The sequence below is a fragment of the Dipodomys ordii genome, unplaced genomic scaffold (genome assembly GCF_000151885.1).
Source record: "Dipodomys ordii isolate 6190 unplaced genomic scaffold, Dord_2.0 Scaffold18, whole genome shotgun sequence".
NCBI classification, from domain to species: Eukaryota; Metazoa; Chordata; class Mammalia; order Rodentia; family Heteromyidae; genus Dipodomys; species Dipodomys ordii.
The window spans coordinates 222440-241417 of NW_012267234.1; the positions used below are offsets into that span (position 1 = coordinate 222440).

Genomic DNA, 18978 nt, shown 5'->3' on the forward strand with positions numbered 1-18978 from the left:
GAAGAGACAAAGGTGGGCTCTGAGAATCTGGCTAGTCCTGTAGCCTCTACTTCCCATGGAGCAGCATGATATAGAACATAAACTTGTAGAGCCGGGCGCTGGTGGCTCACGCCTGTAATCCTAGCTACTCAGGAGGCTGAGATCTGAGGATCGCGGTTCAAAGCCAGCCCGGGCAGGAGAGACCGTGAGACTCCTATCTCCAATAAACCACCAGAAAACTGGAAGTGGCACTGTAAAGTGGTAGAGCGCTCGCCTTGAGCTGAAGAGCTGAGGGACAGCGCCCAGGCTCAGAGTTCAAGCCCCACGGCCGACCAAAAAAAAAAAGAACATAAACTTGTATAAGATCCCTGAAATGAAAACATCCTGTTCCCTGAGGTATCACCAATGAACACAGTAAGCAAATCTCATCTGTCCTATCCATGAGGAAGCAGGACTAAACTTCATCTGTCCCTAACCTCCCAGTCCTGCATCCTTTATGTGAAAGGCAGGTATGACAGCCTGGTCAGACCAGGTAGTCCTAGGGCAGAAATCCTTTGCCTGGCATAGGGGTAGGACCTTTATTCTTGGCCCTTGAGGGAAGAGGTTTCCATAACAAGTTTATATTGGAACAAAGAACCACTAAGCTCAAGAACCCCACATGAAAATCTTTTGGTCCTAGGCAATCTGAAATCATGTTGATCAATCAGTCATCACATGCCAAGTTGTGTATCCACCTGCATGTGTATTTACTATGGAAAGGCTCAGTGTTTCCACCTGAGTCTGTGTCCACTGAGGTTGGAAATTCTAGTTCATGCCATGTCTTTCCCATTTACTAATATCTACTGAGAACTGACAGTACACAAGGCCAGAGTATCTGGAGGAAGGAATTTAAACTCCTCCCCTCCAGCTTTGTTATACAATTAGAAACATTACCACCTTCTGGAGAGTTTCCTCTAGGTCTCACTAGCATTCCCAAGAAGTGAGCAGAACCAGTGTTCCCTTTCACAGCTGGGAAAACAGAGGCTGAATCAAACCCTGGCTAGCTTCAGGCCAAACTTAGAACCTAGGTCTCAAGTCTCCTGACACCACATGGCATTGTGCACATAATGTAGAAAAAAATTCCCAGATAGTGTTCTTGCTGCTCAGTTTAAGAGCTAATTAAGGTGTTGTGTTGTGGCTTGATAACACAGTAAGATCTGCCTCACTGATTTGTCATTTCTTTTAAGGACAGAGAAGAGGGGAAATGGTATCCATCTCTACTCTCAAGTATGGGACTCTGCTGATGACAGGGCAGAGGTCTGGGCCTAGAAAACAGGAAGTAGTAGGCGATCACAAAGTCCCTTGGGAGTATCTCATCTCCAGCTACATTGTACAGGAAAATATTTTCTTGTATGTGTAGAAGGGAATGTATGACTGGCAAAGTCCATCCCAGAATGCAACCCATGAAACATCTGAGGCCTTTGCCTGGGCTAGTGCTGGGTGGCTAACCAGATGCTGCTTTGAAGGTGCTCCTGGTCCACTGGGACAGAGAAGCAGGCATAGCTTACTCAAACCTAAAACCATATTATTCTGGCTCAGGGCATCCTGGATACCAATCCTTACCAACAATTTAACATAGGAAATTGTGCCTAAGAACAAAGACAGCATAGAGTAGAAAGAAAAAGCAGGCCTGGTATAGAAGGTAGGTAATTTTAAACCCATCTTACAGGTGGTGATGTAGGCCTGGGGAGATTAGGTGACTGGCAGAGCTGGAAATTGAAGCCAAACTGTCTGGTCCCTGAGTCTGCTATACTATATTTTGATGCTTTGCTTCCCTGCTCACAGAGACAAGCCCAGAGCAAGGAAGAAACCAGGGGTGAAGGTGGAGTTTCCTGGGGCTGAGGTCATCCAACTAGGGCTTAGGAGGATAGGATATCTCATCAGAAGTTAAAAATCCAGTAGCAAGCAATTGTAGGAGTCCGGGGGCATCTTGTAGACCCAGCTACTTAGAAGGCTGAGGAAAAGATTGCTTGAGCCTGGGAGTTTGGGACAATCTAGGACAACATAACAAGACTGTCTCAAATGAGGGGTGCAGGGATGGCGGGCAGAGCTCTAGGAAGAAGCCAGACTTTGGTGGCCCACATCTCTAATCCTAGCTACTTGGGAGGCTATGAATGTGAGGATAGTGGCTTAAGGCCAGTCTAGGCAGAAAGATCATAAGATTCCATCTTAATGGGGAGAAGCTGGGTATAGTGCTGTGTACCTTCCTTACTAGCATACACTCCTAAACCCTAAGGGGCCCCAGCTGTCCCGTAGACATCCTCCCAGACTTCCCACCAAAGCTTCAACAATGACTCTATTTATCTCTCATAGTATCTGGTCAAAGCAAGGATTAACCCTCCTCTCCAGCTTTTTTTATATACCTTTGAAGTCCCCAAAAGATCTTGGCCAAGGCTATGCAGCCAGAGCAGTCAAAGCTTAGGATTTAAACCTATCCCATGTCTAGTCCCAACCCGCCACTCTGGTCCACATAGCTTGCTCCCCCTAAGGCCCGCCCTTCCTATAAAGAATGATCAGACAAACAGAGGTCTGGCCTATGATGGTCAATGTCTTTACTTCTAAAGCATACATTGGACTCTATATATTAACATCAAAAGTGGCTACCTAAAATGGAGTCATTTTATTAAAAAATCCCAATATTCACATTTATGTATAAGATCCAAAATGACATGAAATTAAACTATACAATGTTATGAATAGTATAACAAACTGCTTTTAGAAAGCAAAATGAAAAAAAATTAGCTGTTGGAACTGTTGCAAGCCTAGATTCCAGTCTTTTGAGGCATTGTGAACAAGAACCTGCAATGAGGAAGAGCTAGCGCCTCCGCAGGCCCAGGAGAGAACTCAGAAAAGGTGGATGTGACTGTTCAGACTTCCTGAAGTTACGGGTGAAGTGGCACATCTTCCCATCCCACTGCACCCATGCTGTGTACTCTTCACAACCAGGGAGGATTGGGGCTGGGGGTAGAGCTGGGTTTAGAATGGTCTGCAGGTTGGCTGAACTCCTGGGGAGGGCCCTGGCTGTCCAGCAATGTTGGCTGACCATGCACTTGCCAGGAACACTGCCTATGGGACTCCAAAATCATCTTGCTTCTGTTCCCTACACCCTGGATTTGCTTCTCTAAGGACCCTCCTTGTAGACAGCCAGAGTCCTTGGGGGACTCTAGGAAGACTCAAAGGAGAATGTTCTGGCTTTGAAGCAACAGATAATGGGAGAGCATTTTGGCAACAGAGATCCCTCAGGTCAGGTCAAGCCAACAGCCAGACTAATAGAGGGATGGTGTTACCACAGGCTAGGAGAGCACTGTGAAGTCAGAGAGGGTACCCACCCACCATGGGTACTCAGGCCTGGCCTTGGCATTGTGGCACCTCTGAGCCTGAACACTTTGGTTCATACAATGTGGAAGAGGACATGTATTTATGTCTGCTGGGGAGATTATGGGCTTGGCCCTACCTCTTCCCAACCTCACCTTTCACATGGACAGCTCTACATGGCCAGGGACATGTCCCCCACCACAGACTGGACCCATACTGCCCAAGTGGCGGGGGTACTTCCAAAGCACCTGTACCTGATTAGCCCCAGGCACAAACCACTTTGTTCTCCTTTTCCCATGGACTGCACTGTCCCTAATTGAGGGTGTCATACCTGCTTGCACCTCCTGTTATGAGTCCCCTGCTCTCCAGGCAACAGAGATCCCTACCCTGTACATCTTTATTAGAAAACCTGGCTGGGACACAGGGTTGTAGCTTTCAATCTGCCCTCCTTCCCCCAGACAGCAACTTGAAGGAGATGCCTTACCTGCCCACCTCTGGGTCCCAGGCACTGCCATACCCCTCTCCTCCTTCCAGACTATCTGGCTTCTAAGAAGCTGAAAGTTTTGGGGAGGTTGACTTGTTACCTCCACCCCTGGAGTAGACAGGGGCCACCTGACTGCCCCTAGGACTCCAGGCTCCCAGAGATGAGAGAGGTAGATACTCTCAGAGGGTAAATCCCATGATGGGAAAAGGGTTTATGGAATTAGGACTGGCCACAGCAATCTGGGTCCTCTGCTGCCAGGCTGGTGCCAGGGTGACCGAGCAGGTACACTGCCCACCTGCATGGGACCCTTCTGTCCTCTCTCAGGGGCCACAGGACATAGAGCTAGGTGGGGGATGGTGCCATGCAGCCGCAAGGAGGTGAGGCTGGGCTGGGCCAGGTGGGTGGTGCCCAGCCTTAGGGGAGGCATGCAGCTACCTGGTAGGCACCCTCAGCAGCAGCAGCGGCTGCACTATGCTGAGCACTGTGTTCCTGTAGTAGGGCCATGTCCAGGAAGCGCTCACCACACCACACACACTTGAACTGCTGCTCTCGGGCATGCACGCCCTGGTGCTTGTTGAGATGCTCACGTTGCTTGAAGGCCTTGTCGCAGTTGGGACACTTATAGGGCTTCTCACCTGTGTGCACCCGGCGGTGGCGCTGCAGGTCTGATGCGTACTTGAAGCGCTTCTCGCAGTCTGGGCACTTGAGCGGCTTTTCGCGTGCTGGGTCGCAGCGGTGCTGCACAAACTCAGAGGAAGAGAAGAAGCGGCGCTCACACAGGGTGCAGCGCAGGGGCTTCTCAGCTGCTGCACAGTGCGTTAGCTGGTGCTTCTGCAGGGCCGATGCCCGCTTGTAGGCCTTGTTGCACACTGGGCATTTGAAGGGCCGCTCAGTGGAGCCTGGCAGACACTTGTGCCGCAGCAGTTCGGCTGACTGGTCAAAGCCCTTCTGGCATACGGGGCACTTGAAGAGAGTCTCAAGGGTGTGCACATGCTGGTGGTAAAGCAGATGGCTGGGCTGCCCAAAGCCCTTCTCACACAGGCCACATTTGAAGGGCTCCTCAGTCTTGTGCGTGCGCCGGTGCCGCATGAGTGCATACTGCTGCTTGAAGCCCATGGGGCACAGGTCGCATTTGAAGGGCCGCTCGGCACTATGTGTGCGCTCGTGCTGCCGCAGGTCAGAAGGCCGCTTGAATGCTTTCTGGCATTCACCACAGCGGAAGGGCCGTTCGCCACTCGGGGTGCAAGGGTGCTGCAGCAGCTCTGAGGATTCCTTGAAGTGCAACTCGCACACGTTGCAGCGGAACAGGTGGTGTTCACCGGAGTGCGCATACATGTGGCGCACCAGGTGTGAGCGGTGCTTGAAGGTCTTCTCACAGACGGCACACTTGTAGGGCCGCTCTGAGCTGTGTGTGCGCTTGTGGTGCACCAGGTGGGATGACTGGCTGAAGCTCTTGTCACACAGCGTGCACTTGTACGGCTTCTCCCCAGTGTGGATCCGCTCATGCCGAGAGAGCTCTGACAGGTGCTTGAAGGGCTTCTGGCAGATGGGGCAGCTGTAGGGCTTTTCAGGCTGTTCTGCAGCAGTCCCAGCTGGAGGAGGAGGGGGTGCCACCTGGAGCGATGGGGTCCCCGTACTAGCAGCTGGCTCAGCTGACTCGGCCGGCTTGTAGGTCTTCTCACAGATGGAGCACTTCACCAGGCCAGTGTGGGCACTGTGGTGCTGAGCCAGCGAGGTGAGCAATGAGAAACCCATCTTGCAGACTCCACAAACGAAAGGCTTCTGCTCAGCCTGCACACATTGGTGCTCCAGCAGGTCAGTGGCTTGGTGGAAGATCTTGAGACACTGTGTGCACTGGAATGACCTGTCGTGGCCCACTAGACACTGGTGCTCGTGGGGGCTGGACAGGTGTGCCAGGTCATGACCACACACCCCACATTTAGGGCCTGGCTCCCCTGCTGCCTGAAGCGAGGGTGCATGTTGAGGAGGCTGTAGGCCGGGATCTGGCTGCAGGAGGATGCCATAGACAGCACAGCCCAGGGGGTTCTCAGCTGTACCAGGGGACAGCGTGTGGTCAGCCAGCGCTGGTGGTGGCTCCGCATGGTGCTGAGGCTGCGGTGGCTGGGGCTGCTGAGGTTGCGTCTGTGGGGGCTGCTGCCAGCTTTCTGACATGCTTGGGAAGATGAAACAGGGTTTGGAGAGTAACGGCTTCAGTTTCCTGCTTAAGGTGACACAACCTAGAGAGAGAAGGTGTCCAATCTCAAGGATGGACAAGGACCTCAGACAAGGCACAGCAGAGGACTGATCAAACAGCCTCCGTCACTAAGTAAGAAGACAGACTAAAGGCTGTGTTTACAGGGCAGGGGGCTCTTCAAGGCAGGGTCCCAGCAATGGCAGGGAGGCTCTGCCTTTCCCAGTGATCAGTTCTGTAGGGAAGAAAGACATTGTGAACTTGAGATAAGAACAAACAACCTTTCCCTGGCTCCTCTCCCTGTGCTGCCCACACGTGCCACTCAAACATCAGCCCCATCAGGGAAGGCAGATGTCAGGGGCAGAATCTGCCTTTCTTCACATGCTACCAAAGAAGACTGAGGGCACATCAGCTCATCCAGGCAAAGGGGAGGGGAGCTGTCTCCACTCCCACCCACCTTAGTTCCTCATCCCTGAACTAACCCCAACCCCCATGAGTCCCCTTCTAGCTTCCTGAAAACGCTGCTCAGTAAGATATCTCACATGTTAGAATCTGGAGTGCTCTGTCCCTGAGGCCTGCCAGCCTTGTTCCCATTTCACTCTAAGTCCAAATGCAAGACATCACTATTCTTGCCCATGTAATTGTAACTCCTCTGTAAGGTATTCTCACAATTAAAAAAAAAAAAAAAAGACATCACTATTCAGAGAAACTGCTTGTTAACCCAAGGAGGTTAGGCCACCTACATGAGCCATGCACCGTTTCAAAACCCCTCTCCTGTGTGACACTCCTGCCTACACTGCCCTCCACCCTAGCCACATGCCTATTCTCTCTCCATATAATAGGACTGTTGGTGTTGCTGGGATATGCAGCCATAGACAATAGGCATTAGATGACAAATTCACAGTCCCACCCAGCCTGGATGGCCACAAAGCAGAACTTCCTTACTCTAGTTGTTTCCTAGCACACCACCAAGAAAAAAAAGTTCTAAATTCTCCAAGTGTCTCCATAGGCCATCAGGAGAACAGAGGAAACTGCACTGCTATCCCTCAGAAACTAGGGTGTAGCAATCTAACCACAGAGGCTTTCTGCTCTGAGTCCATAACATTCCAGGCATCAATGCAAGGCAAAGCCCACCCAACCCAGGCAACCCTCTAACTCACCACTTTGTGGCAGCAGCAGGTAATGCCAGAAAGAGGGAGGTACTTAATGTCAGAGACAGCCTACTTCCAGGCTCCCAGCTCTGTTGCCTCTTGCATTTAAAAGTTTGTATATGTTTGCTCTTGAAAGGAAGAAAGGTAGAGTGGGCCAGACTGGCTTCCAACAGTTCTGCAAAGAAACAAATGTCAAGCTAAGAGCTGTCATCCTCAGCATCTTTCAGGGAGAGGGGCAGGTATATTAAGCCTTTAATGGGACAGAGAGGCGGAAAGGTGGGCTGCTCAGAGCGCCGTCTAGGTCTAGCTGAGCCAATCCAAGTGTATGTTTTCTTCCTGGCAATGGCTGCCAGCCCCACCCCCTCCCTGCAGCAATCCCACTGCCCACTCCAGTCTTCAACCAGGAAAAGGTGCAGCCAAGAATTCTTTCTGGTCACTCGGCAAATGGGAGGGGAGGCCAGACCCACCTGCGCCCCACCCCAGCCCTACCTCGCTGGGAAACCGAATGAAAACCGATCACACTCTACCTGGCCCTCCCGGGCCGTGCAACTGAGCTGCCGCCTGTCAGCCTTGGCGCAGGATGGCCGGGCCGCCGCGGCCCGAGAGTGGGGTGGCCGGGCCCGAGAAGGGCCCAGAGCCTCAGGCCCGACCCGGAAAGCGGCCGGTGGGTCGGGCCTGAGGGGCGGGGGAACGGCTGGGCCGGCTTGGGGAAGGGGTGCGGCGGGAGCGGAAGTATCCCCGAAGACGCAGCCCAGGGTGCTCCGCCGCTCACCTGCTCCAGACCGCCCGCGGGGCAAGGCGCGGGGCTAGCGGCGACCAGCTGCTGTCTCGGCCGTCCCTTTATTCCGGCTCCAGCGGCAGCGGCGCGGCCTATGCACGCTGCCAATCCACGGCCTCGCGTAGCGGCGGCCCGCGGACGGACTTGCAGCGGCCGGAACAGAGGAAGCGAAGCGCGCAACGGGGGTAGCGGGGCTGGGGCGGAGGAGCGCCGGGAGGGCGAGTGGACCGACGGATGGCCTTGCAGAGACCGGCGGACGCACGGGCGGGCGGCGCGGGGCCAGGGAGGCGGGGCCGGGGAGGAGCGGCTGGGCGGCGGTGGCGGCGAGGCGAAGGCGCCCCCTACCGGGAGCCCTGCGGCCTGGCCCGCACCGAGGGCGGTGCTCCGGCCGACAGGCCGCCGCGCTACGGCTGACAGGGGGCGGGCGCTCAGTTCCCACCCACTCCGCTTCCGGAGAGGAGGCGCCCGGGTCCGGCGCGATGCCTGCACCTGACCGCGAGGGGCCTCGCGGACCGTCTGGTTTGGCTGTGAAGAGCGGGACCCCGGGACTCAAGATTACGGGCCCGTTTAAAGAGGGGACTGTGGAACCTGTGCGACGGGAACGCCGAAGCTGAGGAGCTCCAACAGGCAGGCCTCCGCGCGCAGACAGCGAGCCGGCAGCGTGCGCTCCCGGGCGGTCAGCGCGCACGGCCCAACCCGCTCCAGCCCCGCCCGGCCCGGAGGCGGTGCTACACCAGGTCCCGCCCCCGGGAGCACTTCCGGCTCCACGGAACTCCGGTTGCGCCGTGAGGTTGCCCGCGGGAGCCGCCCGGTAGTCTCGGACGCGGCCCCATGAGCGTGGCGCCCCTGGTGGGCTACAGCAGCAGCGGCTCGGAGGATGAGGGTGAGGCCGAGGCGGAGGCCGCGTCTGCGACCACGGGGTGGATCAGGCCCGGGAATGGACGGCGCCGTCGGTGAGGACCTAAGAAGTGTCGCGCGCGAGGGCGCCATTCCCCCACTGGGACTTGAGGGTCTGGGGCGGCGGGGAGGGCCGCGTAGCTCCTGGGGATGGAAAAGTGGAGTGCAGAGGGAACAGAGGACACCTGTGGACACAGCCCCCAGAGTACCATCACCTGCTATGACAAGGCTGGGAGGCAGGAACACGAGATGAGGTCCACACTCGCATCTGCACAGCATTGCACTATTCTAGGTGTGTTGGCTCATTGGAACATAATTGCGGAGATAATAGCAGGCAAGGCGCAATGAATGTTCATCGAACCCGTTCTGAGCCAGTCGAGACTGAGAACTCCAATGAATAAAAGCCATCAGAGTCTCTTCGCTTCTTGTTGCTAGCATTATCTCAGTTGATCCATCAGGTAGCAATATGCTTTACACGTGAGGAAACTGTTGTACTCCCAAAAGAGAACGTTTGCCCAAGATTATTACACAGCTAGAATATGCCATCCAGCCCACGACAAACCAGTTAGGTAATTAATTGACCTACCAACCACTCACTGCTGCGCACCCCAGTGTTTCCCATGAAGACCAAGCAGCCTGTCTGTTTCCCCACGTTGTTGGGAGACAAGTAGTGGGAAGAGAGCTTTGTGGCTGTCCAGAAGTTGCCTGGAAATCCACACCCAGCCACTATGTATAAGTGATCACAACTTTTGTTGGATGTACAGAGGTAGAGTGCCAAGAATAATTGTGCTTGTTTGTTTGTTTTTTCTCTTGCAGAAGCCAGAGCCCCCTGCCCTGTGAGAAGCTTCCAGTACCTGAGAGTGTGCTGAACATGTTTCCCAGCACAGCAGAAGGGCCTGAGGATGATTGTACAAAACATGGGGGACGGATTCGCACATTTCCCCATGAGCGGGGCAACTGGGCCACCCACATCTACATACCATGTGAGTTACATATGGAAGGCAAATGGCAACTAGGAGGAAGAAATGAGGGGTCCCATGTACTAGTTCTCCCTCTTCGCCCAGTGTTGGTGAACAGATGATAAGCAAAAAGTCCAGGCTTCTGAGTTAAAGATAGCACTCTACTACCTACTGCTCTGATATCCTTTAGGACTTGTTGGAGTCTCTGTTTTCTCCCCTCTAAAGTGGGACTAATAGTAGTACCTGTCATCTAGGAAAGTTAAATCATCTATGTTAAGTACACAGGATAAGTACATGGCATACAGAGTGATGGGCTCTTATTTTTATTTTCTGTAGCCTCTCCTGTTACCAACATCCCTCAACTAGTATATTTGTCACAATTGATAAGCCTACATTGGCACATGATAATAACTCAGAGACCATAATTTGTATTAGGGCTTCCTCTTCATGATGGACATTCTATAGGCTTAGACAAACCTGAAAAAGAAAAAATATGCCAGGCACCAGTGGTTCATGCCTATAATCCTAGCTACTCAGGAGGCTGAGATCTGAGAATCATGGCTCAAAGCTAGCCCAGGCAGAAATGCCCATGAGACTCTTATCTCCACTTAACCACCAGAAAACTGGAAGTAGTGTGGCTCAAGTGGTAGAACACTCACCTTGAGCTGAAGAGCTCAGGGAGAGAGCCCAGGCCCAGAGTTCAAGCCCCAGGATTGACAAAAAGAAAAGAAAAAAAATGTATATACCATATATCATCATATAGAATGGTTTTAGTGTCCTAATTGTGGGGTATCTCTTCATCTCTATCTCCCACATGTAGTGCTTTCAATCTTGGCAAAGTTGCTTCAGATGTCTGTGTGCAGGCTTTTGTATGGATACGTTTTCACCTCCTTTGGGTAAATACTAGGGAGAATGATGGCTGGGTTATATACTAACAATATGTTTGGTTTTATGAGAAACAACCAGCTGTCTTCTACAGTGCTGTCCCATTTTACATCCCTACCAGCAACAAGAGTTCCTGTTGATCTACATCCTCAGCAAGTGTTTGGTGCTGCCAGTGTTCTGGACTTGGTCCTTATGTAGATATACAATGATGCCCCATTGTTTTGTTTCCCTAATGACATCTGATGTTGAGTCCTTTCATTTGCTTTCTGCTATCTGTATGTCTTTCCTAGGATGTATAGTAAAGGTTTTTGGCCTGTTTCTAATCAAATGGTTTGATTTCAAGAGTTGTATAGTTTTTTTTTTCTTTTTCTTTTTGGGGGAATAGGGACTTATACTAGGGCTTCATGCTCTTGTTCAGCTTTTTTTATTCAAGACTGGTACTCTACCATTGAGCCACACCTCTACTTCCAGTCTGGTTAATTGAAGATAAGAGTCTTGCGATTTGTCTGCCAGGGATAGCTTCAAACCTCAGTTCTCAGATCTCAGCCTCCTCAAGTAACTAGGATTATAGGTGTGCACCATCAACACCCAGTATTTTCTGTATTTTTATCATAGGGCAAAAATTCTATTTAATGAAGTTTAATGAAATATATCTTACTAGTCCTAATAACTAATAAGGGATATAACAATCTGAATATAGACATTGGTTTTCTTGATCTCTCATTCTCTCTCTGATTATTGAGATGGGATCTCAATATATAGCCTAGCCTAGCTTCAAACTCACAATCCTGCCTCAACCTCCCCAGGACTGGGATCATAGGACTAACTCACTACACCCAGCTTCAATTTTATTTATATCTGCTCTATTTTTTTTTTCTCTTCTGATTCTGGGTTTGAACCCAGGGCCTTGCACTCTCCCTCAACTTCCTTGCTCATGGGTGATATTCTCCTGCTTGAGCTACCCCTCCACCCAGCTTTTTGCTCGTTATTTTAAAGATAAAGTCTCTTAGACTTCTCTGCCTGAGCCGGCTTTGGACTAAGATCCTCCAAGTCTCAGCTTCTGAAGTAATTAACATTACCGGCATTAGCCACCTGATCCTGGCTTCCAAATTTTATCTTTTCTTCTTACTTTGGCTGGCATAGGATTTCCCTTCTGCAATCTGGTAGATTTTATGCCTCAGCTGGTTAGGATCTGATTAATCACTTCTTCTAAGGGCAGACTATTTTGAGAAAAAAAAAACAAAACAAAGTTCCACATGTTTCTAAACTGTTTCTTGTTTATCCCATGCCAGAAGCACATATTCTCCACAAAACTGAGAACCTGGCAGTGTGCCAGGAAATAAACTTCCCCAAAGTTTGTACCCTTCCCCATGAGTTCTCCTGGGGATTGGTACAAGGTGTGGATCCAGCAATTTGTTCATGACCAGTTAGGTTTCCTTACCCTGATCCTTGTTCCCGGAGAAGTTTCCCCTCATTTGTCATTTGTGAACTCTGTTCACCTCTGGGTGGCTCTCGTGAGAAGAGCTGGTTGCTTTCTCAGTTTATTGAGCATTTTACGCCTCATCAGGGTAGTATGACAACTTCCAAGCTTCATACTTGTTTGACTGGAAACAAGAAGTCCCCTGTATATTTCTTTTTTTAACTCAAGTCCTTTAGAATGAGCATTTAACACATTTCTCTAGCCAGAAATTAATATTAAAATATTATTAGACTAAACAGACATAGACTACTCTCAGAACCAGAGTGCCTAAGGCTTCTCTCTGCCCTTGGGCTCTTCATCCAACCATGACCCCTTGGCTAAGGCAAGGGCCTCTCCTCTCCTCTTCCCTCCAGATGAAGCGAGGGAGGAATTCCTGGATCTGCTTGATGTGTTGCTGCCCCACGCCCAGACCTATGAGCCCCGGCTGGTAAGGATGGAGGAATTCCACCTCAGCCTGTCTCAGAGCGTGGTCCTGCGCCACCACTGGATCCTCCCCTTTGTACAGGCCCTGAAAGACCATATGACCTCCTTTCAAAAGTGAGTGCTCCCTCCACTTCCCTGCTTTTCTCCCTTCAAGGCTCCTCCTCCTTTCCTGAGCTGCTTTGGGCTTGGAGCATGGAGTGCATTAATCCAAAATACAGTCTGGCTCTAAAGGATAGAATAAGGCCCATCTCCTGGGATGTGTGCCATGCCATTCATCTTGGTGGGACCTTGGGTATTCCATGAAAGCTTGCACTCTTTCTTTTTTAATTTAAAAAGAAAACTTAATTTTACAAAGGGTATTTTTAAAAATAGGTGTAATAAGTTGGGCGCTGGTGGCTCACACCTATAATCTTAGCTACTCAGAAGGCTGAGATCTGAGGATCACGGTTTGAAGTCAACCAAGATAGGAAAGTCTGAGTCGCTTGTCTCCAATTAAGGACCCCAAACGCTGGAAGTGTATTGTGGCTCAAGTGGTAGAGAGCTATCCTTAAGCAAAATTGCTCAGGAATAGAGCCCAGGCCCAGAGTTCAAGCTACATTACTGGCACCACATAAAGAAAGAAAAAGAAAGAATGAAAGGAAGGAAGGAAAAAGGTAGGAAAGGAAGGAAGAAAATGGTGTTACCTTATGGTTTGCCTGATTTTTTTCATGATTATATAACCTTTGAAAGTTATAAAAACTGGTCAGGTGCCAGTGGCTCACGCCTGTAATCCTAGCTACTCAGGAGACAGAGATCTGAGGATTGTAGTTCAAAGCCAGTCCAGGCAGGAAAGTCTGTGAGACTCTTATCTCCACTAAACCACAAGAAAACTGGACGTGGCGCTGTGGCTCAAGTGGTAGAGCACTAGCCTTGAGCTGAAGAGCTGAGGGACAGTGCCCAGGCCCAGAGTTCAAGCCCCACGACCAAAAAAAAAAAGTTATGAAAACTGTAATGTTGTGATTTTGAAGTAAATGTCCTCCTCCATCCAGGGGATTTGATTCCTGGAAAGGGGCCAATTCAACATGGCCACTAGTAGAAATGAAGAGCAAAAGGAGAAAGGAGCATGAGCTGTCCTTGAACTCAAGATCTACAGCTTCCTGATAGCTGGGGTAGCTGGGGTACCAGCATATGCTACCACACCCAGCTAAAAGTACTGGGGGTTGTTTTTTGTTGTTGTTGTTGGTGGTGGTGGTGGTGTATGTGTGTATTTTACCATAAGCTAATTATTCTGGGTTTTTTCCATTACTGTTCTTCCTGAAATATGGTCTTTCTTCTTCTAAATTTCAGATTCTTCTTTACTGCCAACCAAGTAAAGATTTATACCAATCAAGAGAAAACCAGGTGTGTGTCCACCTGAGCCAGAGTCACTACCAGAAGTTTCTTTGAAACAAAGATTGAAGGGTTGTTTTTTTTTTTAACCAAGTCTATGACTACAGAGCCACTATTCCAAAATTGGAGTATTTTTTTTTTCCAGAAAAGAACTAGGGGAGCATTGAGAGAAGCATAGAAGTAGGGAAAAACCTGTGAAGGTCGGAAACCTGTTTCTACCAAACTCTGATCCCAGTCATAAGTTTGTACAGTCTCCATGGCCTCCTGTTTCCTTGATTCATCCCCTGTTGGGCAATTTCAAAGCTCAAATAAGCCCAGTGGGTTTTGAAAGGTGGAAAGTACTAAAGAGTTAAGTAACCATAAAGAGGACATTATTGTTACCAAGACTTCAAGGCAAGCGAATTATCCAGTGCACTTATGTGACAGAAAAGGCCCATGCCTTCTTTCATTCCCTGCTGCACAAACTCATTAGGCTACAGCGTTTCAAGGAGGGCAGAGTGAGCTGTGAAAGATTCTGCTGTATGAGGAGAGGAGGGGGTGGGGCTTTGGTGTCGTAGAAGCTGGTGAAAGGAAGTTGGAGATGGAAGGTGAGGCATAGAGGCAAGGAGGTACACATGGTGGGTGGAGTCCTCCAAGAAGGTTCTTAGACACCAGGGAGGAGAAAACACGAGGTCACAACTGGCAGAGGAAGCTTGAAAATGGGAGGAGGGAGAGAGAAAGCCAGCACGTGGAGCACTAAGGATGGGAGGTCTGCCATGGCCCAGGCCATTAGACCTCCCACTGGGCCCTAGGCTCCTGCTCAGATGGTTTATGATCTCAGAGACATGTATCATTCCCATGTTGTCTCTACTGCTGCCTCTCCCCAGGACCTTTATTGGGTTTGAGGTTACCTCAGGGCATGCCCAGTTCCTGGAGCTAGTTTCAGAGGTGGACAGAGTCATGGAAGAGTTCGGCCTTGCCACTTTCTACCAGGTAATGCACAAACAGTACAGATAATGCATGCACACAGCTATTGTTTCTCCAACAAAGCTGATTCTTCTCCACTCACTAATAACTAGAACAATACCATCCTTTAAGAAGCCCTTATCAGAGGCAAACTAAAGGGCTGTCTTCTACTTGTCCACAAAGAGCACACAACCCTGGTGTCTGAGGCTTTGCCAGGTGTAGCCCATCCAAAATCCAGCATTTAAAATTTCCTGTAATGTAAGTATACTCAAGATTTGTGCCTTCCACTCCATAATGTATCCATGCTTGCTTCTTGTTTCTTAAGAAGTCATTGTCCCCAGCACTAGTAAAAATCATCCCTTCAGGGAGTTCTGTTGCTTGTCATGACTTAATGCTCCTGCCCTGTGTCCTTCAGTCATACTTGGAGTCCAGCTTGAATATCAAGGTTTTTGTTGCTTTGTTTTTTTTTTTTTCTTTTGGTGCTAGTTGGTCCTGATGCTTAAACTCAGGGCCTGGGCTCTGTCCCTGAGCTCTTGTGCCCAAGGCTATTGTTCTACTACTTGAGCCACAGCTCCACTTTCAGCTATTTTGGTAGTTTAGTGGAGATAGGAGTCTCACCGACTTTCCTGCCCAGCCTGGCTTGGAACTGCAATCCTCAGATCTCAGCTTCCTAAGAAGCTAGGATTACAGGTATAAGCCACCGGCAGCTGGCTGAGTACCAAGGCTTTAAAGAACCATTGGTTTTACTTTAAAAAAAAATCTTTAAAAAAACATGCTAGCTCTAAAGAATGACAAAATGGAGATCGCTATTGTTGCTTCAAAATAGTAAGACATTCTAGGTTTTGTTCATTTCATCTGACAAGTGTGGCCTGTGCTAGGATGTTTCAGATGAGAAACTTCCATGCCCTACATCTAATGATACCCTGAGAATGTAAAAGAAAGACCCTGAGACAGTCTAAGTTGACTCAGGCTGCCACAATAAAATAGCACAGAGTAGGGGCTTAAAGAACAGAAATTTATCTTCTCATATTCTGGAGTCTGGAAATCCAACATCAAGGCTGAATTCTGACCCCTGTCCTCCTGAGGTGTCATCCCTGGTAGAAAGAAAGGAAGGCGCAAACAAGCTCTCAAAGAGTTCTCATGTTATAAGTCTAAGAACCAAACCCTCAAGGCTTTATCCATCCCTATCACCTTCCAGTGGCTCCTCCAAATGCCATCACACTGGGGGCTGTAGGGGCTGGGGTGTAGTTCTGCTCATAGCAAGGACCAAGCAGGCTGTGTCTGTGTGTGCCAGGTTCTTAGGATCAGCCCCGAGGATCCAGTCTTGTGTAAAAACAGGCCAGGATACTACAAAGAGACCCTGACAGTGGTGCCTTGGGCCTAGCATCTGGGTGACAACCACCTCCTTGCCTTCTTCTACAGGACCCTTCATTCCACGTCAGTCTGGCCTGGTGCGTGGGTGACGCACATCTGCAGCTAGAAGGGCAGTGCCTCCAGGAACTACAGGTGAATTCCCAGGAGGGAACATAGAGGACCTAAACTCCAGATGTGATGGAGTAGAAACTGGGGGAGGATAAACTAGGCATCTAATCCCAAGTACTTGGGAAACCAAGGACGTGGCAGGAGAGCCCCCACACCTGACCTTGCCAGAATTGTGCTCCCTGGGTCAGGAAGACCTGGAGTGTGTTAGCAATTCAGATGCTTTGCTCCTCCCAACTCTCCTGACCCAGGTCCCAATCCTAGTTTCACTGGTTACCATAAATGAGAGCTGGGGAATCTCACCTGTAAGCGGGGTCATACGCCTGACCTCACAAGATTGAGGGGTGATTAGTCAAGATCAGAGAAGCCTGAAGCCTTCATGGCCCAGGACCCCTCAACGTTGCCTAGCCTCTGAAAGACTTTGTGATACTGGTTATGTTTGCTGTGCCTCTGGGCCTCAGATTCCCCCTAACGTGACTGTCCCCTCCCTGCTGGCTGCTGGCTGAAGGAGATCGTGGATGAGTTTGAAGACTCTGAACTGCTGCTGCGAGTGCTAGCTGAACAGATCCGCTGCAAGTCTGGGAACAAGTTCTTCTCCGTGCCTTTGAAGTGAGCCCCAGATGCTTTCCTGGACTCAGGCCACTCTGCAGGCCAGGCTGCAGCTAGGGGAGCCTATCAATACCCATGGAGATGCTCCAGCCTTCCTCTAGGAGGCCCCAGCTCCATTCCTGACTCTTCCTGGGAGCTGGCTAGAGAGAACCTGGTCTCTGGGATTTACAGGTTGGATGCTACTGTGTGGCAGTCATTCCCAGAAATCACCAGTAGAGGGAAGCCTGGACTTTGTTATTCTTGCTCTGTAGTAGTGTTACAAAGAAAAAAATGAGGGTCACTAGGGGATTCCATCCACATCTAGCCAGAACCCCAGCTGAAGTCCTCTAGGCCCACTAACGCAGGCTCTGCCTCAGCTTGCATTGTGGTTCCATAGGACTCAGCCAATTTTTTTTTTTCAAGTCATCATACCTTATGAAGCTAGGACTTAGGGGCTTCAGTGGGACTGTCACACCTCGGTGACAGGAGGGAAGGGAAGCATGGGAATAGTAAGTTTTATAGAAGAGCAAGTTAAGTGTACCTTGCCTGGGTTAGGAGAACTCACCTGCTCCGGTGTAGCCCAGACACAGACCTGGAAGTGTGCCACCACTATTTATCTACTTTTGTCTCCCCATTCTGCACCAGTAGAGGCCATTTCAGGACTAGGCACAGGGTGCTAACTTGTGGTAGGCAGCAGCTTTCTCCATTCCTTCCTCCCACTCCCCAGATGCCTAGGGAGTCTTGAACAGATGTTTCATTTTGGCTTGGCCATGGCTGGAAGCCAGGCCTCCAACACTCTGACCTCTGGCTTCCCCCATCAACTTTCCCAAAGAGGCAGAGAGGTACCTCCCTGCAAAGTCCTCCACCTGCTGTTGTGGAAGAGCCTTCTAAGAGGTGCCCAGAGAATTACTGTTATCAACGCCTCAAGAGGATGAGGCCCAGTCCTTACCAGTTATCATTTGGGTTTCTGATGATGGATGAAGTTATTTTTGTTACAGTTTTAAATTATGTTAAAAATAAAAAAATGCATTTTTCTCTTTTTTTCTCACTTGTGTTTTCACCAAGGTGAGAGGATTTTCCTTTGCCCCTACTCTCCTACTCTCTCCAGTTGTTCTCCTGTTTAAGGGGCTCTTCAGACATCCAAGGTGGGTGGGAGAGATATTAACGCTGTCTTAGTAAAGGGAGAGTGGGATCACTAGCCGTCCAGGCTTGGCATGTGGCATCCCATCCTTCATAGGCAAAAGCCCAGACACACTATTCTGCTTCCTTACTCAAGGCCTTTCTAGGACTTTCTCATCTGTTCTTCCAACCACACTCGGAAAAGGGAAGGGGTGGGAATATTAAGTTTTACAGAAGAGCAAGTTAAGTGTATCTTGTCTGGGGCAGGAGAACTCACCTGCTCTGGTGCAGCCCAGACACAGACCTCCAGCTTAGGCCCATTGCTCTCCACTTCCCACACCCTAACCTCATGATCTTGCAGCTCTGATTCCCTTTTCTGGCCCAAGAAATCTGATGCCTGTTCCCCCAGCACCATTACACTGATTAACTCACTGGTCATTTGCTTGATGGCTCTGGCAATGGAGGTCATACTGGAGAGGAGAAGCAGGGAAGGCATGTTTCCTGCCTTATAAGTCACATGATGATACTGGCTGTACAACCACCTTAGACCTGCTCTGTGCCCGGCCTTGATTGGATGCTTGGCTGAATCAGCCCAGGTCTGGCCCCCTCTGCTTAGTGGGAAAAACAGGCGAGGTGTGCTGAGAAGAATCCTCATTCCCAACCTTGCACTTCCCAAATGACTGGCTGGGGCTGCTCCCCTGGGGGAGGCGGGCTGGGCTAAGGACGGAATCAAGAGTACAGCCACTTTGAGAAATGGGCCAAGATCAATAAGCGGCTCTTCAATGGAGAATGAAAGGTGGTAGTGGGGGAAGGAAGCAGAGCTTGCTGCGGGGGAGGGGCTGGGCACTGGGGCTTGGCAGGTACCCAGACCAGGAGTGTGCCTCCAGAGCCGAGCGCA

The 18978-nt window shown here is 50.2% G+C and overlaps 2 protein-coding genes across 3 annotated transcripts; one reads left to right on the forward strand and one right to left on the reverse strand.

Moving 5' to 3' along the window:
- Positions 1 to 2550: 2550 nt before the first annotated feature.
- Znf319 (zinc finger protein 319) lies at positions 2551 to 7268 on the reverse strand. Its single transcript, XM_013012634.1, has 2 exons — positions 7169 to 7268; positions 2551 to 6243 (listed from the first exon to the last, which is right to left on the reverse strand). The coding sequence occupies exon 2, from the start codon at positions 5987 to 5989 to the stop codon at positions 4232 to 4234; it is 1758 nt and encodes a 585-aa protein (XP_012868088.1). The 5' UTR covers positions 5990 to 6243; positions 7169 to 7268; the 3' UTR covers positions 2551 to 4231.
- A 1126-nt stretch (positions 7269 to 8394) lies between these two features.
- Usb1 (U6 snRNA biogenesis 1) lies at positions 8395 to 18002 on the forward strand. Of its 2 annotated transcripts, none has more exons than XM_013012950.1 (7): positions 8395 to 8890; positions 9651 to 9817; positions 12512 to 12695; positions 13908 to 13961; positions 14816 to 14921; positions 16317 to 16400; positions 16882 to 18002. In XM_013012950.1, exons 1-7 carry the CDS (start codon positions 8769 to 8771, stop codon positions 16984 to 16986), a joined length of 822 nt encoding a protein of 273 aa, XP_012868404.1. In that variant the 5' UTR covers positions 8395 to 8768; the 3' UTR covers positions 16987 to 18002. The 2 variants fall into 2 exon arrangements, with proteins under 2 accessions (XP_012868404.1, XP_012868405.1); XM_013012951.1 differs by having other exon boundaries at positions 16835 to 16975.
- Positions 18003 to 18978: the final 976 nt, after the last annotated feature.

Excerpts from the sequence above, each read along its gene's own strand:
- Usb1 (XM_013012950.1), top strand. The coding sequence starts at position 8,769 with ATGAGCGTGGCGCCCCTGGTGGGCTACAGCAGCAGCGGCTCGGAGGAT. Across the intron at positions 14,922-16,316 it reads GCCTTGCCACTTTCTACCAG|GACCCTTCATTCCACGTCAG; the intron begins GTAATGCACAAA and ends CTTCTTCTACAG. Across the intron at positions 16,401-16,881 it reads AGTGCCTCCAGGAACTACAG|GAGATCGTGGATGAGTTTGA; the intron begins GTGAATTCCCAG and ends TGCTGGCTGAAG.
- Znf319 (XM_013012634.1), bottom strand. The coding sequence starts at position 5,989 with ATGTCAGAAAGCTGGCAGCAGCCCCCACAGACGCAACCTCAGCAGCCC.